Source organism: Lissotriton helveticus, chromosome 4_1, assembly GCF_964261635.1.
Source record: "Lissotriton helveticus chromosome 4_1, aLisHel1.1, whole genome shotgun sequence".
Taxonomy (NCBI): Eukaryota; Metazoa; Chordata; class Amphibia; order Caudata; family Salamandridae; genus Lissotriton; species Lissotriton helveticus.
Window position 1 is genome coordinate 1,651,159,574 of NC_136063.1, and position 20,012 is coordinate 1,651,179,585.

At 42.5% G+C, this 20,012-nt stretch overlaps 1 protein-coding gene across 4 annotated transcripts in view; it reads right to left on the reverse strand.

The window, feature by feature from the left end:
- The window catches only part of PDCD6IP (programmed cell death 6 interacting protein), a 369,384-nt gene that overhangs the window by 264,503 nt on the left and 84,869 nt on the right, over nt 1-20,012 (reverse strand). For all 4 annotated transcript variants that reach the window (XM_078688299.1, XM_078688297.1, XM_078688300.1 and 1 more), the window contains exons 5-6: nt 7,785-7,938; nt 3,035-3,135 (exon numbers count right to left, since the gene is read on the reverse strand). In XM_078688299.1, coding sequence (XP_078544425.1) covers nt 3,035-3,135; nt 7,785-7,938 — 255 coding nt within the window. The remainder of the gene's footprint in view (nt 1-3,034; nt 3,136-7,784; nt 7,939-20,012) is intronic.

Genomic DNA, 20,012 nt, shown 5'->3' on the forward strand with positions numbered 1-20,012 from the left:
AATCCTTTCTAAGTTCTTAAAATGTTTGTAGGCAGCATCCCAATTAATGTGCAGCCCAGGAAGGTATTTATGTATGTTCTAAATGAATAATGTCTGGTGGAGAAAATCTAGTTCACTAATAGCTTAGTTTTACATAACTATCCCAAATGAACACAGCAATTAAAATGTCCACTTTGTAAAGTTTAAGTTGAATTGGGTCAACATACATTAAGCATTCCTAAACTGAAAGCCAGGACTAAACGTCCATATTCAATTTCCCAAGTGATATACAATCTCCGATGTTGCAGTAGTATAGCACGATTAAAGACTGGCACTTCAATTCAGTTAAAACCAGATAATACTTTAAAGGATTAAGAGCATGGCAACTCCCCTTCTAGTTAGTGTCGCCACATAGACTGTTCCCCACTGTAAGCTAGAAATAGTGAACCGAGGGAGCCCTAGTTAATTACAAACAGACTCTTATAAAGTACTCCATTGCCATATAAATTATGTTCAAGTTAAGAATAAAAAAAAACTTGAAAGCTTTTTCTTGCTTAATATTCCATAGGTTCAAGGCCTTTTATAGAGGGGCATATGTGTGTATTCTAGTTCTTTCAATTCACATGTGAGAGAAATATGGATGCACTTGATCGGTCTCTCTATATATTTAACATTTCATTAACCTAGTATAATATTTGAGACACATTCAATGCTAACGTTGCCAAAAGTTGAATTACTTTTCGATGTAATTTGTCACTCAACTATAGCATTATGAAATCACCACCACAGAAGTAACCTTACAAGATTGTGGGGGTTAAAGCTATTTTTATATTTTCATTTTGTTAGTTTAAAAGTTTCTGGTTTTCATCTAAATGCATAGAAGGAATTCACCCCATTACTCAAGAATTCACAGACTAACTGGTAAATCATTACACAGCCAAAGCAGACACGTTGGACTCCTATTCAAAACAAAGGAAAATCACCAACACTAACCCCTTTCCAAACAAATCCCTCCAAGAGTAAGCTAACCCAGCCTGTGCATCCCTTCAAACAAATATCACAAAGCGACTTTATGGGCCTGGTCAAAGCAAGCAGGCTTGTCAGCACCCCTTCTGACCTGTGTCCACCACAAACCTTAAAGAACATTCTTTTAACTACATCTGCTGCCACACCAGTAAGAAGAATTATCAATAATTCCTTAACTACAGGAATCATTCTAGTAGACTTTAAAAAAGCATACATATGCCCATTATTAAAGAAAACTAACCTGGATCCGTTTGACCCCGACAACTATAGACCAATTACGGGTCGGTTCAAAAACTGTATTTGTCAAGTTTTAAACAGCCTTAAAAATACAAGCAAAAAATATGCAGCATAAAGTACAAAAATATAAATATTAAAAAGAGCCCAGCATTACCTTCGGATCACAAAAGTAGCTATAAAAAGACAACCAATGTCTTCCTTGGTGATATATAACACACAATACTTTTTCTTTGGTGTATAGCCTTCCTTATAAAAAGAGCAACAGTAAAACACACAAAGTGATCACCAAGTGCAAGTAGGTATTTTAGCGCTTCATTATAATTTCTAATATTCTGAGCAAGAAGTATTGGTTTAAGATAATAACACCTAAGGTTCTTGCAGAAGTCACAAAACAACATAAAATGCAGAGTGCTTTGCTTAGTCAAACCATCACATAGCCAAGGCGTCATGTCCGAGGGAAGAGTCTTCATATTGGGAATAGCAACCAAATGGTGAACTATGCCAGATCTAAATCTGGTCAAGACATAACTGTGTTGGATGTTAACAGGACAAATATTATTGACAACCCTCTCAAGCGGTGAGGGACATATAAAAAGCAACCGTCAGTTTCTTTAATTCGTCGCACATTCTGCGATCATGCCCGTTTTGAAAAAGGATTACCTCGAGATGCCTCTTGGTGAGAGGTAAAACTTTAGGTGGGTCTTGCCACACTGACAAATTAAATAAAGCACTAAAGGATGTATTCATATAAGAGAGCCAGGGAGTAAGAGAAACATTATCCAAAGTTAGGTAGTATAAGATGACTGATTTAGTAAAACATTATTCCTCTTTCGACCATATGGAGAAACAAACTAGTAAAGGTTTTATTAAAACCAAGTCCTCCATATACTGCAGATCCACCGCCTTACAGGCAATCAGGGATGAAGCAGAAACCCGTAGACATAGCAGGTGTTTTAAAAAGGTGTTTCCCTCAAATTGAAGAGGGCTGCCGGCGTATAACCCCAGTCCTGCCCCAAAAGTGGCAGTGGAAAGCCCTCTGGTCCTTTATATCTCAACCATCTCCTTCACGGGTTGACTGCCCAATTTATTGGAAACCTTAAAAATCCCATGGCAACTCCTGAACATCTTGGATTTAGCATTTAATACCTGCTAGGCCCATGCACTGTTGCTCGACAGTAAAACCCCCAAGTAACAAAAGTTTACTCTAGAAATTGGGGCCTCACCAATAAAAAACAGTCTAGGGATATGTTATAACTCACATAGCAAATAGTCCAATCAAATATTTTTATTATAAATGAATACACAATCTGACAAGGCTCTACAAGTCTCAAAAGCTTGCTATGTGAATCAAGCAAGAATCTGATTAAATATAAGGTTAGAAAAGGAATAATAGAATCCCAGGAAGACTAGCAATATACCCTTGACTAGTAAAGTACCATAAAACAACACATTGCATATCATTCTTTAAAGAAACCTTTAAGGTTTATATATTATTTTAAAACTCATAATACAGTTGTTTATGTCTCATGACAACGATTTCCTCCTGAAAAATAAAGGCTAGTTCTCAAAAGCCTGATAGGCAGTCATTTACCTAGAAGTCAGTCCTTTACCTAGAAGTCAAGTGACATTTTTTTTTACATTTTATCTACTCATCCAAATGCCCTTATAAAGTTACATATCACCAACTTGTTTAATGTAGCTGGATGTACTTCTATCAAATAAAACCCATTTTATACAAAACATAGAGGCTGTGAACCCTATTAATATTCAATTTCTAAGAAACGGAACTAACCTTGGGTAATGTATCTTTATACTGACATTGTTTGAAAGCATCTCCGTAATAATCTGCTGCTTGATTTGCCAGTTTTGCTATAATTGCATCTTTCATTTTATCTGGAACAAAACAAAAGTTATTTGCCAAATTAAAACATTTAGTAGAGATGTTAACTGCTACTTATCGATCACAAGTGAAATCACGTTTCAGGCATGCCAATGCGTTCAAAGTACATCTTCCCCCAACCCAAAATCTTTCCAATTGTATAAGTACATTAGGAAACTATCAATAAAAAGGATCTAAAGACAATCTCTGGCCGTCCTCCTTCCCCTCTGTATCTAGCTTGATAAAACCGGGATTACCCTGAAGGTGTAACATCTGACAAAACAGAACCGTCACCTGGCTAAAACCAAGTTTCCATTAGGAAAAGAACATTTAAAATGTGCATAACCAAGCAAAACCGACATTTCAGACTGGTGTAAAACAGCAGAATATGTATACGGGCAGTGTTTTATAATGGGAGATAGTCATCCAGGCCACCCATCAAGTAGACTTGATTTTAATAACTTAAGGCTCCAAGTGAGAGCTTTGCTGTCGCTGTTTATTTGATGTCCCTCTGAACCCCTTGGTAAAAAACACTCCCCATCATCCCTCCAAATCATCTGCCCTTGCTTTTAACATATACACAGGGAGGATAAATGAGGAGGTCATATATAATTGGATAGATAGATAAATAGATGGACAGATAATGTACATTTGGTGATTTTAGACCCATGCAGTAATTCTGTTAATTGGATATTAAGGAATTTGTCTGTTATTTCACTATTGTTTTTTCAATATCTAAAGCAATCTTTTTGTAGCCAAAACTCCCTCTAAATCTACTCTGTCTGGCCTCTTAATCAACTCCCTATCAGCAGCTAAGCACGCCGTTGATATTGCTGATTTCATCCTTTATAAAAACTTCAACTTAGCAATCCTAACAAAACCTTGGCTCAATGAATCCTCATCTCCATGCCTGGACCTCTTAGTCCCTCCCAACTACAACATCGCAAGGCTGGACAGGAAATCCAACAAGAAAGGAGGAGGCTTCGCCTGCATCTACTGCTCTACCCTTCTTGTCACGGAACGTCTGGCGAATACCTCTGAATCCTGCGAATACCTCGCCCTTGTTATCTGCAGCAACACCACCCAACTGTGCACCTGCACATCTTTTACCACCCCCGGGCATGAACGACTCCTTCACCGGCCACCTCATGGAAATCATCACAGCTAAGATTTCCACCAACGCTAATGATATTTTCCTTGGTGAATTTAACTTGCACTGGAACGATCCTAAGGATCCACATGTCAACGCCATCAAAGACCTCTTGGCCAATCAAGCCCTGACCCAAGCCTGCTCTCTCCCAACTCCAAAAAGGGGCCACTCTTGACTGGATCATCTACAAAGAATCAACAGTCAAATTTATCTCCATAGACCCATGCGACTGGTCTGACCACCACGCCATCACCTTCCTTCTACCTGGCACCTACAAGACAAGGGCACCGCAACCAGGGATTCCTAAATGCTGGATCAGAGACACCAAGAACCTGGACCGCAGGGAACTCGAGACTCGCTGAAAATCCAACATACCACCCACCACCCCTCGCATATCACAACAGTTAGTGGCCTCAACTGTCACTATTCTGCGACTATATTGAACATCCTGGATGGTCTAGCCCCACTAAAACTGAAAAGAACCCAAATCAAACACAGAAACCCCTGGTTCATGGGATCCCTCAACAATGAGAGGAGAACCCTCCAGCAAGCTGAAAGAACCTGGAGGCAGCACCCCTTTGCCGCTCATGTAAAACTCCTCCGCCAAGCCAGAAATGTCTACAACAGGAACATACTCAATTCTAAAAAAGAATTCTTCAGAACTGAACTAGAGAAGGCCAAGAACAGACCCCACAAGCTCTTCGAACTCTTCAAACACCAATCTAATAAACTGGCCAAACATTGAAAGAAACCCCCAAGTCTCTTATATCCTCAGAGGAATTCTCCTTTTTCTTCGCTGACAAAATCTCAGCCCTTGGAAACAAACTCAGCTCCATTACATACCTGTAACTCCTTCCAGACCCGCCGCCTCCTACCGCGAAACCCCCACAGGCTCCACCCAAAAATCATGCTCACTGCACTGACTTCAAGGTCTGTGATGAAGACTTAGTCTCTAAAATCCTATCTACCCTAAACCCAAATAACCATTTTAATGACCCGCTCCCATCCAACTGCCTTGCTGCCGTCGCCCAATCCATTATTCCTAGATGGACTGCAATAATTAACATCTCTCTCCGGCAGGGAATGATGCCTGACTTTCTAAAAGCAGGCCAAGTCCTCCCCATTCTGAAAAAGCAGTTGCTGGATACAGCCTCCCCAGACAACTTCAGACCCATATTCAACATCACCCTCTTAGCCATAGTTCTGGAGAAGTGTGTGCAACAGCAGCTAAGTCAACACATCAACAACTTCCACCTACTCGATGACTTCCAATCCGGATTTCGACCTGGGCACAGCACTGAAACCACCATGCTCTACATCGTTGATGATGACCTTCAAGCCCTTGACCAAGGCAAAACCTGTCTCCTAGTCCTCCTATTCCTATCCTCGGCCTTCGACACGGTCAACCATGAAAAACTACTTGAACGCCTCAAACTCAGGATGGGATTGGAAGGCACTGTTCTAGAATGGTTTAGGTCATTCCTCCAAAACCGATAACAGAGATTCCTAATCAACGGCAACCTATCGGCACCATCACCGATCACGGTTGGAGTCCCTCAAGTATCAACCCTATCCCCCGCCCTCTTCAACCTTTACCTAGAACCGCTTCCCGAAGTACTACGCACTGCTAACATCTCCTACCATATGTACGCTGACGACACTCAGATATACATCAAAACCTCATCTCTCAAAGAGATTCTCTCCCTGAATGAAGCTCTGAAACTCACTGTCCAATGGCTCACATCCAATCAACTCAAACTCAACGCAATTTCTCCTTATCTCCCCTCTCAATACAAACCCTGAGATTCATCACAGCCTTAAATTGCCCACCGGCCATCGTGGATTCGGCCAAATCCCTGGGAATTACCCTTGACAGCAAGTCGGGACCACATCAATTCGATGGCCAAACCAGCCAGATTCCACCTAAGCTACCTCAGAAAATTGAAACCCTTCCTCGATGCTCCCGACCTAAAAATGGCAGTCCAAGCACTTGTCATCTCTAGACTGGATTACGGCTGTTCTACCCTCTCGGGTTTACCCACGATCTCCCTGGCACCTTTAAAAGCCTGCCTCAATGTGGCCGCCAGACTACTTACCGGCACAAGGAAATTCAACCATATTTCCCCACACCTGAAAGCTCTAAACTGGCTTCCCCTTGAGGCAAGAATACAGCTCAAACTGACATGCATCACGCACAAGGCTTTACATTCTAACTCCCCTGCATATCTTGCACAGAAACTTGTGATTTACGGAGGAATCAGAAACTCCCAGTCTGCCAGAGACCTCTTGCTTCAACCTGCATGCTTTCGGAGAAAAAAAACAAAACAAAAAAAACTTACAATCGTGCCTTCTCTGGGGCTGCTCGAAGAATATGGAACTCTCTCCCACCGGTCGTCAGAAGAATCCCCTCTCTGTCTCGCTTCTAAAAGGATGCCAAAACCTTCCTTATGGGTACATTTCTCGTTAAATTTTTGCCTCAACCACCTCTATGGCCCTGATCTATGGCTGTCTACTGCCTCAATTCGGATTACCTAGTCACCCCACCAAGAACCTTGGGAACTTGTTTTGAGTAATTGTAAATGTAACCTGTAAATACATGTCCTTCTCTTTTATGTTTCCTGCCCCCACTACTCGATCCATTACCTGGTGAATCTAAGCCTGTCTATGCAATGCTATGTTTTCTAGTAGAGCTCTCTGATACCCTAACGGGTCAAGTTTGTGCTCTATAAAACACAGAAATAAAATTAAATAAATACATTAAATAATGAAATTTGGCATTATCAGTTATAAAACTGTACTCTCAAATTGTTCAACAGGTATCAAAAGACTCTCACAGTGCTCTAGCCCAGCGGTTCTTATCCTTCCGACTTCTGGGGACCCTCACTTAATCATTTACTGGAACACTGGGACCCACACTGAACCATTATTGGGATTCGGAGACTACCAGTAATGCATTACTGGAAGCTGGGGACCCTGTCCTAAGCATTTTTGATTATTTGAACCACAAAACAATATCCAAAAATACAGCATCCCTCAAACACATACATAAACAATGAAATATTTTATTTAAATCGCAATCAAATCTGAAAAAAGAAAAAATTTAATTTTAATGTGAAGGTTGGCACTTTTCTACATTCATTGAGACTGCACTTAGTCAATACTATAGGCTTTTTGATGCACTTGCATTGCTCCCACAAATCAATCTGGGGACACCAACAAAATTTTAAGCATACCATTTCAAGTCCTTCATCACATTTACAGCACGTTTAAACATTTTCAATTTTACATTTTGCTTCATTACTTATATACACTTTATTAACCTGTCAATACTATGTAATTTTCTAAGCAGTCGTGGACACCCTGAGTAGGCTTCGCCGACCCCCCAGGGTCCCCGGACCACAGGATAGGGACCATTGCTCTAGCTCATAGGTATCAGCCTATGATTACAAGTTGACTAAACCCTAACAACATTTTAGTTACTAAAGTCGTAAGAGTAAAAGTTTAACTTGTTACCTCTTGTGGCTTTCAAGAAAAAGACTTCTTGTGCCTGTGCTAACATAATAAGGCTTAGTGTTCCAACTGTATCTGGAGAGATGTCCACTGTCGGTTCTCGACTGAGTGCAGATAACACAGTGTCTTTGAGGTGAGCAAAGGCACCACTAGCAAGCTGTTTTTAAAGAAAATACATTATTAGTCACAACTATTGAGGAAGAAATGTCTTTCAACTATACAGTTTCAAAGTTTGCAGAGGGCATTTAAGAAGTTGCTCTAAACAAATAAGCTTAACTATAAAACCATTTAGACAGAAATATAAACTGGCAGTACATAAAGAGAATAGTTATGAAAATCTCTCACGTTATCTTGTACATAAAGTGGACAAAAAGTGACAGAATTTCAAGATTAATACATTCACATTATAGTGTCACAAAACAGAAGAATGGGGGTCTTGATACCTGTGGCATAGTTGAAACTCTGATAGGTTTGACATTCTTTCTGGTTACTTTTGGAAAACAACACATGATATTGTTGTCAGTGGGAGAAGACCAGGACTGTAGAATAGGAATGGTATTCACGGCTGAGTAGAAGTCCAGGAACACAAATGCAAGGGTGTTACTTAAAAGTAACTAGCTCCAAGAAACAAGTTACTTACCTGTACACTAGCGGTTCTCCAGTATTATCTTTCATTGATTCACATGCTTTAATCTTCCCCGTCGTATTGGTGGGAGTCCCACAGTAACAGTAATATAAGCAGTGTTAAAGCATTAGCATTAAAACCCCAATGAAAAACAATAGTCATTGGTAGACAATTCACATTGTTTTAAAGCATCCAAAAACTTTAACCAATCACAACAGAGGCCCAGAAACGCTCTTCCCCTGCAGAGCCATCATACCTCAGATTTCAAGCACAGGTGATCATAAAGGAAAGAGGTATGAAGTGGTAAGCCTTAGCGGGGAGGAGGGAGGATGGAGTGTGCATCTATGAAAGATATCAATATTGGAGAACCACAGTGTACAGGTCAGCAACTTGTTTCTTCACCAGTAGTGTATCTTTCATAGATTCACATGCTTGATACAGACTAGTAAGCTGTGTCAAGTAAAGCAATGGAGGTGGGTAAGGTGAACCAACCCATGAACGAAATAGAAATAATACCCATCTTACAAAAGTGTATAACTCAAATAATACAAACGTATTACCTGACAGATATAGAATATTGTACAAGGAAGAAAAAGAGAATCATAATGTACCATAATGAAAACAACAACAATATTCAAAATGTTTGCATCTTAATCCCTCACTGCTAGGCCTTGCCTCCCCCCCCCCACTTCCTTGTGCTAAGTCTTTTTTTTGGGGCTATTTGGGTAGTTCGAGCTTCGGCCCCTGTAAGTTTTTGTCCACATAAGGTATCCTCGCCATATGTGCATCCTTTTCTTCCAACATCTTGAGGATTCTAAAGGTACCCCATTGAGGGAAATTTTGGGATGTGCTACCTGCCCCTCGATAAATTGACAGCAGGTCCTCTGTTGGCTGGAATGGTATGTACGGGCACTCAGATAGGCAAAGAAGCACGGTGAACCAATACTGCCTTGGCCACGCTGGTGCTATGAGTATAATACGGCTTGGCTCCCCCTTCATTTTGAGTTTGACTTTGGAAATGAGAGGAAATGGAGGGAACAAGTATGTGACCCTGATTGAGGGTATATGCTGGCATACAGGCTGCACTTCTTATTGCATCGAGAGGCGACAAGACACAGGTTCGGAGAACCACCAACGCTGAAAGATTTGCCTTAACTGTCCATGATTAGGTTCCCACTCGTGGCATTGTTTGGCTGTTCTGCTTAGAGTATCCACCCACTCGTTCTGTGCAACTGAGACATCTATTTGTAATGAAATGTAGTTGAGTAGTACCAATTTCCAAATATGCTGTGCTTGTATTGATAGAGGATGCATACATGCCCCTCCCCGTTTGGTGAGATAGAACATGGTTGTAGTGTTGTCTGGTCTCACCAAAACAGACAAGGTGCATTGTTTGGGAAGAAAGGCTTGAAGACCCAGGAACACCACTTTCAGCTCTAGGAGGTTTATGTGTGACAAGACCATTTTCCGTGAGACTCCAAGTCCTGTAAATGTGCTCCCCATCCCTTTACGGAAGCATCTGTTGTCATTATAGCCTGGGGAATCACAGAGAGGAACGAAATACCCTGTGAGATATTTTCTTTGACCATCCACCAGGACACTGCAGACCTCATTGCTGGCATGCTTGCTATCACATCCTTGAAGGAACTGTACCCACCGAACATCCAGCTGCTCCTGTAGAGGCCGCAAGCAAAGACAAAAGTTGGGAATCAATGGGATGCAGGATAACATCATCCCCAACACAGATTTGAACTTTTATCTAGGGGAACTCTTTTGTAGATAGGAATTCCGTGATTGAGGTTAGGAGGAGAATCCTCTCCTCCGTGGGAAAGGCTTTTGACACAGTTATGTCCAGGATCGCTCCCGGAAAGACTGTTGATGTGGATGGACTTAGAGGATTTTTCGTTGTTAAGTTTGAGACCTAGAGACTTGAAAAGCTGAAAACAGGCCTTGGTCAACTGTTTTGCCCTGCGAGGAGAGATACTCTTTATTAACCAGACATCCAGGTACGGGAACACTGGTGCCCTAAACGTCTGAGAAAAGCTGCCACTGGAGCCATGCAATTGGTGAAGTCTCTGGGAGCAGATCATATTCCAAAAGGGAATACTGTGAACTGGTAACAGCACCCTAAGACCTCGAATCTTGGTTACTTCCTGTGTTTTGGATGTATGGGGATAGGAAAGTCTGCGTCTAGAAAATCCAGGGACGTCATGCAGTCCCCTTTGTCCACCAGCTGCATTATCTCTTCAAAAGAGTACATCCTGAAGGTCTGCTTTTTTGATGAACTTGTTCTATAGTCTCAAATCCATTCCTTACATTCACTTTCCACAACTTTTATATTTTTATTTATAGAGTTTTATATAGTGCAAACATGATCGAAAAGAGTATCAGAGCAATATGCAAATGATTCGGGACAAAATCGAGAGCGACACGTATGGCAGAACAACAACAAGCGTATGCAAGACACAGGTGAACACAAGAGGATATATCGCACCACAGCAAATAGACTATAGAAAAGCAAAAACAAATAAAGATGTTACAAACAACCAAATGATAACAAATGAAACAGGAAGTAGCCGCGCCCGTCTGGGAGAGGGAGTCCATACAAAGAGGTACCACAAATGTGAGATGGAGGTAACCTAACAGGGAACCAAGGGCGGAATAGGTACCGTACCAGTTCAGAAATAGTTCATCAGTACTGGTTTTTCTTCTTTTTTGAATGACGTCGTTGAGGGATTCAGTCTGGTTTCCAGAGGCAAGGAGTTTCAGATTCTCAGGGCACTACCCGAAAAGGCTCGGTTATAGGTTCTTTCTTTTGAATTTTTGTGGTTGGAGCAACAAGGTGCTTAAGCTCCTAGAAGACCTGCAACCACTAGAGAGTTCCAGTGTTTGGACTAGGTACAAATGAGTGTGAAAGTGAAGGTCCGTTAGAAGAGATCTCTAAATGCGAAGCATTGGCCTATAAAATTTTGCTCACCCATCATTACGCATTTAATGGTAATGGTAATCTATAGATACCCCGGTCCCAGAGCAGGTTTTCTGGACAATAATAGTCCACTTCATGATTCAAAGACCAATTCCCAGGATTTTACTATTCTAGGGGATTTTATTTTCATCTTGAGAATTCCTTAGACGGTGATACAGTCCTCCTCTCCAATTTTTGGAAAGTGTAAGACTAGCTCAAATCATAAAGGCTCCTACGCATAATGCAGGCCACAGCCTAGATGGATTTTTTTTTCCAGGCTGCCCCTACCTTTCTGTGACGTCTATCCTGCCATTGATCTGGTCTGATCACTGTGTGGTCATGTTTTCACTAAACATAGAAAACATGGTTTCATCTACAGTTTCCCAAACATCTACAACTAACAATAGACCAAGGTACAAAATTACTCCAGATACTCCTAAGCAACAGCTGGTGGAATCCAAGCCAGAATTTCCCCAGAACCTGAGTCGGATACTTCAGACTTTCATAATTGGATCCTCCTCAATCTTAACAGGCTGGCTCCTTTTAAGGTCACGGAGAATAATACGTCCTCACGGACTGAGCTGTGGCTTGGTGATACTCTCAGAAGTCTGAAACAAGCATGTCATAAGCGGGAAAGAAAATGGAGAGTACAATATGATCCTACTGACAAAACATCTTATAAAAAGGCCCTCCAGACTTATAAAACAGCAATCTCTAATGCTAAAGGTAGCTACTTCACATCTACAATACAGGATTCTGTTAATGTCCCTAAAGAACTCTTTAAGACAGTAATGTAAGTTAGGTAGACTGCCTGAACATGTTAATGCTGAAATAAATTCAGAATTCTGCAACTACTTAGCTGACTTCTTTGAAAAGGTTGAATGGGTCTTCAACTCTTTTGTCACTTGTCACCATATTGAGACCCATCATCAAGGAATGGCTTCCTTCAATCCCGCTTTTGGTGGATGAGCATATTGGGGGTGATCCTTATGATCCCCCTGAAATTGCTACGTTAGCGATTCAATCTTCTAAAGGTCCTTCTAGTCTGAATGAGTTTAGTTCCTTGGAGGCAGACTCGATACAGGCCTTGTTCAATCAGTCTAAGTCTAAGTCGACCCATGTCTCCCGAAAGTTCTGCATCCAGGACTATAGCAAATTATCTTAAGGATGTCTTAAATAAGATATTCTGTAAAGGATACTTACCCAAGGAATGGAAAAGAGCATCCATTCTACTATTACTAAAGAAACCCAACCTGGATGCTAAGGACCCAAATAACTACAGGCCAATCTCTCGGCTACCACTTCCCGCAAAACTAGTAGATAAGGCCATAAATTCAGAATGATCTTCTTTCATTTCGAAAAATAACCTTCTAGCTTAGACTCAATACAGCTTTAGAAGACAGCATAGCACTGAATCCGCTCTGGTCACGGTGTTGGAGGAAATTAGGATAACCATGGATAAGGATGTGAGGGCTGCGTTGATTTTATTAGATCTATCAGCAGCCTTTGACACAGTAAACCATGCCATCCCGATTGACCGTCTAGCAGATTTAGGGACTGGGGGCAAGGCCTTAAATCTCCTGTCTTCCTTTCTTTAAGACAGAGAGCAGTTTGTTGAGATTAACCGGTTTAGGTCCAAAGCTTTCTCGCTTCCAAATGGAGTTTCGCAGGGATCGTCTCTGAGCCCTATGCTATTTAATATCTATGTATCACTGTTAGCCAGGCTCATTAAGACATTCGGCTTCTCATTGGTTTCCTATGCCGATGATACACAGATTTTGGTATCACTGGCTAGCGGCCTGGAAAGCACAGCACTTAGATTCCAGGACTGTATGCAAGCAGTGGGGAACTGGGTGTCAGAAAATGGTCTTAAATTGAATACGAGTAAGACGGAGGTTCTCCTGTTCGGAAAGGACAGGTCCTTTTGGTCACCAAGGTGGTGGCCTGTAGAGATGGGAGAACGTCCCACTCCGGTCACGAAGGTAAAAAAACCTAGGAGTCTTGACCTTTGAAGGAGAGTTTATCTAAAAAAAAAAAATCAACATCATAACGTCATCCTGCTTTCTAACCATAAAAATCCTCTGGAAAGTCTTAACTTTAATTCCTTTGGACTTGCGGAAATCTGTTATTTCCGCTCTAATTTTATCGAAACTTGATTCTTGCACTGCCTTGTTTTTAAACATCCGGACGAAAGGCCTCAAACTGCAGGTTTTGCAAAATGCCGCCGCTCAACTGCCGCTTGCAAATCTGAAATTCCAATCAGTATCTCATCTCTTACCACAACTGCACTGACTCCCTATGAAAAAAACGGGAGTCAAGTTAAGTCACTTTGCATTACCTTCAAGGCACTGCATGGCCATGGCCCAAATTATTTTAAACATACATTTTGCCAATGTGTTCCTCTACGACATTTCCTATCTTCATCGGCTCTTAGCCTTGACATCCCCAAAGCTAAAACAGCTAACTGGGGCAGAAGGAAGTTTACAGTGGGCACAGCCAGACTCTGGAACTCTCTCAAAGATCAAAACTGACCTTTTCTCTTTTTGGAAATCTTTAAAAACCTGGTTGTTCAATATTTAAATCTCGGTTTCTGGATCCACCTTAGTTCAGATTCTCGGGCACCTAGACAGTTTTGGGTAGTATACATTTTCTTTTCACTTCAAGGGCTTTGTGCGTCATGCAAGCAATTTTAAGATGTAGCCTAGCCTCAAATGGAAGCCGCTTTAAGGATTTCAAATCAGGTGTGATGTGGTTATTTCTTCTGGATCCTGTGATAAGCCTTGCAGCTGAATTCAACGAGGCCCTGAGCGGTGCCAACTTGTAGATAGGTAGGCCATAGAGAGTCACACTACCATACTCCAACCTGGAAAAGACTAGCTCTTCGGGCTGGACTGTTCCCATGAGGCACAGGGTCAGACTGATTTGCATATGGCCATTGATGAACTGGGGTGGTGGAGTGAGCTAAAGAATGATGATGGATTAAACCCAGATCAGTTGACTGGGGGTGAGTGTATGATTTGCTCAAACGCTCCGTCCGTCATCCCCTGTGGTATCGCTTTGTTCGCCCTAAATTGGCAGGGTATGCCCAGACGTGGATCCCTTGCTCACTTTGCCACTGGATTCAAGCTAGCCTGGCTGATGAAGGCTAATAAGCCAGAAACCGGTCCCAGGATGCTCGTTTCCGGTCCAGGAAGACATGGCTTGGCAGTTCGGGCTGGACTGTTCCCATGAGGCACAGAGACCGACTGATTTGCATATGGCCATGTCTGAACTGGGGTGGTGGAGAGAGGTTAAGAATGATGATGGATTAAACCCAGATCAGTTGACTGGGGTTGAGTGTTTGATTTGCTCCGTCCATCATCCCCTTTGGTATCACTTAGCTCTTGAACACAGACTTGAAGTCATCTGGGGGAAGGAAGGGTTTTATCTTTCTAAGGATGCTCATTTGGAAGTTGGCTCCTTTGGTGGCTAAGCTGATGTGCTCCTGCATGTTCAGGTCTTGTCAATTATTATTCCAAGAGATCTTGTGGAATCAATGGTGTGTGGAATACAGTGGAGAGCAGTTAGGTGTTTCATTTATTCATCCACAATGGGAGCTTGTTTAGGTGGAGAGATAAGGAGGAATTCCGTTGTGATGTAGTTTAGCTTCAAATGGTTGGAAGTCAACCAGTGTTGGGTTTTGAGAAGGGTTGAGTTGAGTGAACCAATATAATTCGGGTAGGAGATTTTCAGGCACAGCTGGGTGTCGTCCACATACATGCAATAGTGAATGTTAGATGATTTGAGCATTTACGTTAGAGGCCACATGAACAAGCTGAAGAGCATGGGTGACAGAGAGGACCCCTGAGTGACCCCAAGTCTGATTGGCATAGATTTGGAGAGGGCTTGATTGACTTTAGTTATTTCCATTCTGTTGTGAATAAAAGTGGCAAACCAGTTTAACACTGAACCAGATAAACCTAAAGTCTAGGAGGTTGTCATGTTTGACCGTATCAAAAGCTGACGAAAGAGCGAGGAGGTTAAGGAGGCAGGCTCCGTTCCGATCAAGCTTTTGTAGTGCAACATCCACTATGTGAGTAAGGGCCGTTTAAGTCCTCTGGCCTTGACGGAAACCAGATTGAAATTGATCTAGAATCTAGAATTGATCAATGTGGTTACATAGTTTGACATGCACACATTTGCCTTAGAGCTTCGACAGAGTTGGAATGGAATTTGGTTTAGCAATGATTAGGTCCAAGATCGCACCCAGGATGTGAGTGGGGCTTTCACAGATTTGAATCAAGTTAACATTTTGAGGCTATTCACTGCATGGTCATTCACGTCATTACAGTGAAGATTGAAGTCTCACAGGAAGATTTGGGGACAGTGTTGTTCCACATTTGAAGTGATAATTTCCATAATTTGTTCCATGAAAGGGAAGTTATCTCCCAGGGGATGGTAGAACATGTGCAAATTGCATAGAGACCTGTGGTTGCGTGTGATGTCTATGCACCTGTTATGTTATAACAATTTGTACAGCGTACAGCTACTCAAAAGTGTGTCCCGGCGCTAAAGACTTACGGTCCCAAATTAAAACCTAATATGATTGTGTGAAAAGCCAGATTTTCAGTTTCTTTTTGAAAACAGAGAGATCAATGGTTAGGAGTAGATCTCTCAGGAGTTTGGTCTAGTTGAGAGGTCCCAGATAAGAAAAAGATCTGCCGCCCATTCTCAGTTGATGGATCAGAGGGACTTTTGCCAGATAAGAAGAGGAGCACATGTCTTCGCAGTGGGGGAACACAGCTGTGTGTGACTATTTCAATATAAGACTATTCTGGTATATACAGGCGATGCCTCCAACAGGTCTGTCAGAGTTGTCAAGTCTGATGAGGTTATGGCTCGGAGGGACCAGGATGTGCAGGATCAGACCAATAGAATCCTTAAGCCAGGTTTCCGTAAGTATTAGAAGGTCAAGCTCCTGAGCAAGGATAAGGTCAGCGATGTCTGTGGCATTTTCACTGCTGATCTACAATTGTTAAGCATACTATTCAAGCGAGCAATGGAGTTTGTAGAAGTAGACTGTGTGATGAGAACTTGTTTGAGGTTGGAAGTGTTATAGCACTGGGGTTGTGTCTGGGTCTTCTGTTAGAGTTATGGGGAATGGATTAAATAAGTTTCTGATTATTTAGCTTGACTGTGTGAGAGGAATTGTAAGTAAGGAGGAGAGAGTGAATGTCACTACCTGTTAAGGAATTCTCACATCTAAAGGGTCTAGGGCCAGCGTTCTGGAAAAGTATGGTTCTTCAACTCCAGAGGGGGAATGCATAGTTAGGAGATAATCCCTTAGCTGAAGGGGGAGATGACATCTTAGCGTAGTAGTTAGTAGCTGTTACTAGATTGTGCCTGTTTTTCCTGGTCGACCTGTTAGTCCACCAGTCATTAGCCAAGTCTGAGGTGATGAATAGAAGTTTTCATAAGTCAGCATTAAGTTGTTGCAGTTCCTGAGAGATATCCTCTAGACTGAATGAAGGCAAGGGATGGTCATGAGACGCTGTGGAGTGTATCCTGCAGCCAGGATCTGGTGCGAATTCTGATAGCTGAGATCAGGTGCTGCTGTACTGAAAGTTCCAGAGATGGCGAAGTTGAGTTGGAAAGTAAGCTAAGCTTGCCAGGGAGCATGCGCAAACTCATGATCTGCTTACTTAGCAACTCTGGGTTCTTTCCGATGATGAAGAAGTTGTAATAGAATCCTAGATTGTGCTGACCTTGAGGAACTTCCTCCATTCTCTGTTTGGATAGCGCGATTAAATTTCCCCTCTTCAAATTTTCCAGATAACGATGCGCAGACTTGTGCAGAGGGAAAAGGAGAGGCAAGGAGAGGCATTTGAACACAATACAGGGTGTGACCATGTTGGATTATGTCTCACACCCACTTGTCAGAAGAGATAAGCTTTCGGTGATTGAAGAATTTGGGCAGGGGATTTCTGAAATGAGGTGGGACTGAGGCAACAGGTGCCTGCTTTACATCATTGGATCCTGGAATTGCCCTGAGACATTGCCTCCTGGAAATGTCCAGCCGGAGGATATCGACGCACTGACTGCTTAGAGTAGGCGGGTGATGGAGTAGGTCTGTAAAATTGTTGCGCTGAGTATGGAGCTCGAAACCCCACCTGCGGGTAGGGTTGGTATCTGGCCCGTAGAAAGCAAAATCAGGAAGTGAACTGTTCTCCACCTCTGCAAGACTGGAGTTGCCTTCGCTGCAAAGTGCTGAGTGAACAAGCAGTCTCAGTATACGATTTTATGGACTGCAAGGCATCATCCACGTGCTTCCTGGAGGGATTTACCTTGTCAAAGGGCCTATTGAGGATCTTTTGCAGAATCTCTGGTCGAAACGACATCGCCTTCAGCCATTTCTGGTGAAACAAAACTGCTGCCCCTGCCATCTGCCGAAAGGCTGTGGCTGAAATATCCATGGCTACATCTTCATCTCAGACAAAGCCTTCTTCCCTTTCATTAAGATTTCTCTGGCCTCCTTCCTATCCTACGGGAGATACTCTAGGAGCGGTGACAAGTCAGACCAGATCCAACAAATGTAACTCCCAGGGATGGCTAGAGCATTGGAGGATGTAATGGAAGTCGTTGCCATGGCAGAGAACCTTTTCCCTATGTTGTCCAGCCTGCATCCTTCTTTATCAGGAGGAGCTGTGCGCGGTGAAGATGGATTCTTTGCACACCTGCATTATAACAAAGTGCAGTCTGGGCTAGCCAATGAGGCAAGTTTGTGAGTTGAGTGGAGCCTTGCATTTATTATCCAGCTTCAGGATGCCAGCTGCCACTGAAGCTGGCTTTTCATAGGTTTAAACTCTCCTGCCAGATAAAATTCACTATAGGTATTGATCTCGTTCAGCACTGGGCCGGAGCTTTAAAATCCTATAAAAAGCATTCAGTATGCTTTGCAGGCAGTGACAGGTTTAACTGCTCAGACTCATTTGAGAACGTTGTGTAATCCGCCAATATCTGCTAGCAGGGAATTCGCCAGAGGAAGAATGGGTGAATCCAACATTGGAGCAATGTAATTAACACATTCAGGATGATCTCTTGAGTGTGCAGGAATTTCTCCTTCCTCAGGTTGTTGGTCACTTTTACTGTTAGCCAATGTGTCCCTTATAGTGATGGTAGGTAGCACCGGTCCTGATCTGTGAAGTGTGGGAGTCAGGGTATTAGCGTCCGGGAACCTCTCATAATAGTTATTGATCATGGAGCACAAATCAGTGACCAATGATATAGGGATCGATATAGACAGCACATGTTGTTGATCCTCATCTGGTTCCTCATATGGCTAATGCTCAAGGAAAGTGTTGTTCTTCTGAGCTGCCTGATGACTCCTTTTAGCAAATGAAAGCTCATGCTCCAAATACGTAGGCTACTCCTTTTCAGCTTCCTCATCCTCAGCCACATGGTATTTGACGCTGAGATGGGCTATAGGCTGGTCCAAAAAGACTTCCGTCCCCTGGAGTTCCAACAGATACTGGAGGCAAAGGGGATACAATAGAAAAGTCCTGCCGCATAGATGAAGTCATGCCCTTGTGAGACATGTACAAAGAATCCTTTACTACGGCCGACGGGATGGTCGTTGCTGGATGCAATCTTCATCGAAGGACGAACAAGGTGATGGCCCTGCTACAGCTGTTGATGAAATTTGTGTAGATGGAGAAGGCTATTGTTTACAACAAGGAAATGGTCGTCCTCGTTATGGTCATCACCGTAGTTGATGTTGCCGTTCTCACAGCAGTCATCGATGAGGTAATCTTCATCGGCAGTCAGGTTTTCTTAGTCTACGGCTCCTTGAATGGTGTTGAAGTAGCAGATGAAGGTAAGGAGACAGTTTGTCCATGAGAAGAAAGAAGCTTCTTGACCTCTCACTACTGGTCTCTCAGCGGATTCGGATCTTTTTGAGAGTCTGTCAGGAGGATGACGCTCCTTTTCTCTTTCTTTAGGAATGACCCTTCTCCTGACACTCAATCTGATTCAGAGTGAGTCTTAATTTTCTGCAACCAAAGAAGCAGCCCAGCCTCCTGGTCCTTGGGGGTCTTGGCTGGTAAAGTGTGACAAAACCTGCACTCTTTTGGCTTCTATTGAGGATATAGGAAATATAAGCATTCCTTGTGGGGTCTTCAGAGAATAAAATCCACAGTACATCAGCTGTTTCCTGAAGGGTTGAGGTGTAACTGGATAGTTGTCAGGTCAGAAGTGTAACAGTAGAGCAGTTGAAACGCTGCGACGGTGCAGAACTCAGAGAGACTCCCCATCACACGACGTGTGGTTAGAATTCCGAGGTATGGTGGCCCCGTAGGGGAAGAGTGCTGCTGGGTCTCTGTTCTGATTGTTTTAAAACATCCAAACTTCAACCAAAGTGAATTGGCTACCAATGTCTATGGTTTTTCAATGGGGTTTTAATACTTTTGTTGTAGACGAATCTAGGACTCTAGTTAAATATTCCCGATTCATGCCTTTATGTGGTTATATCAAATCATATCCTTATATAGGCATAAGAATCGTACCCATATTAAGACATAGCCAATGCAGTCCAAATACGGCAAGGCTACTCCCATAGACTCCTAGAAAGCACAACGTGTTCTTAAACAAACAAAGCCTCCAGCAG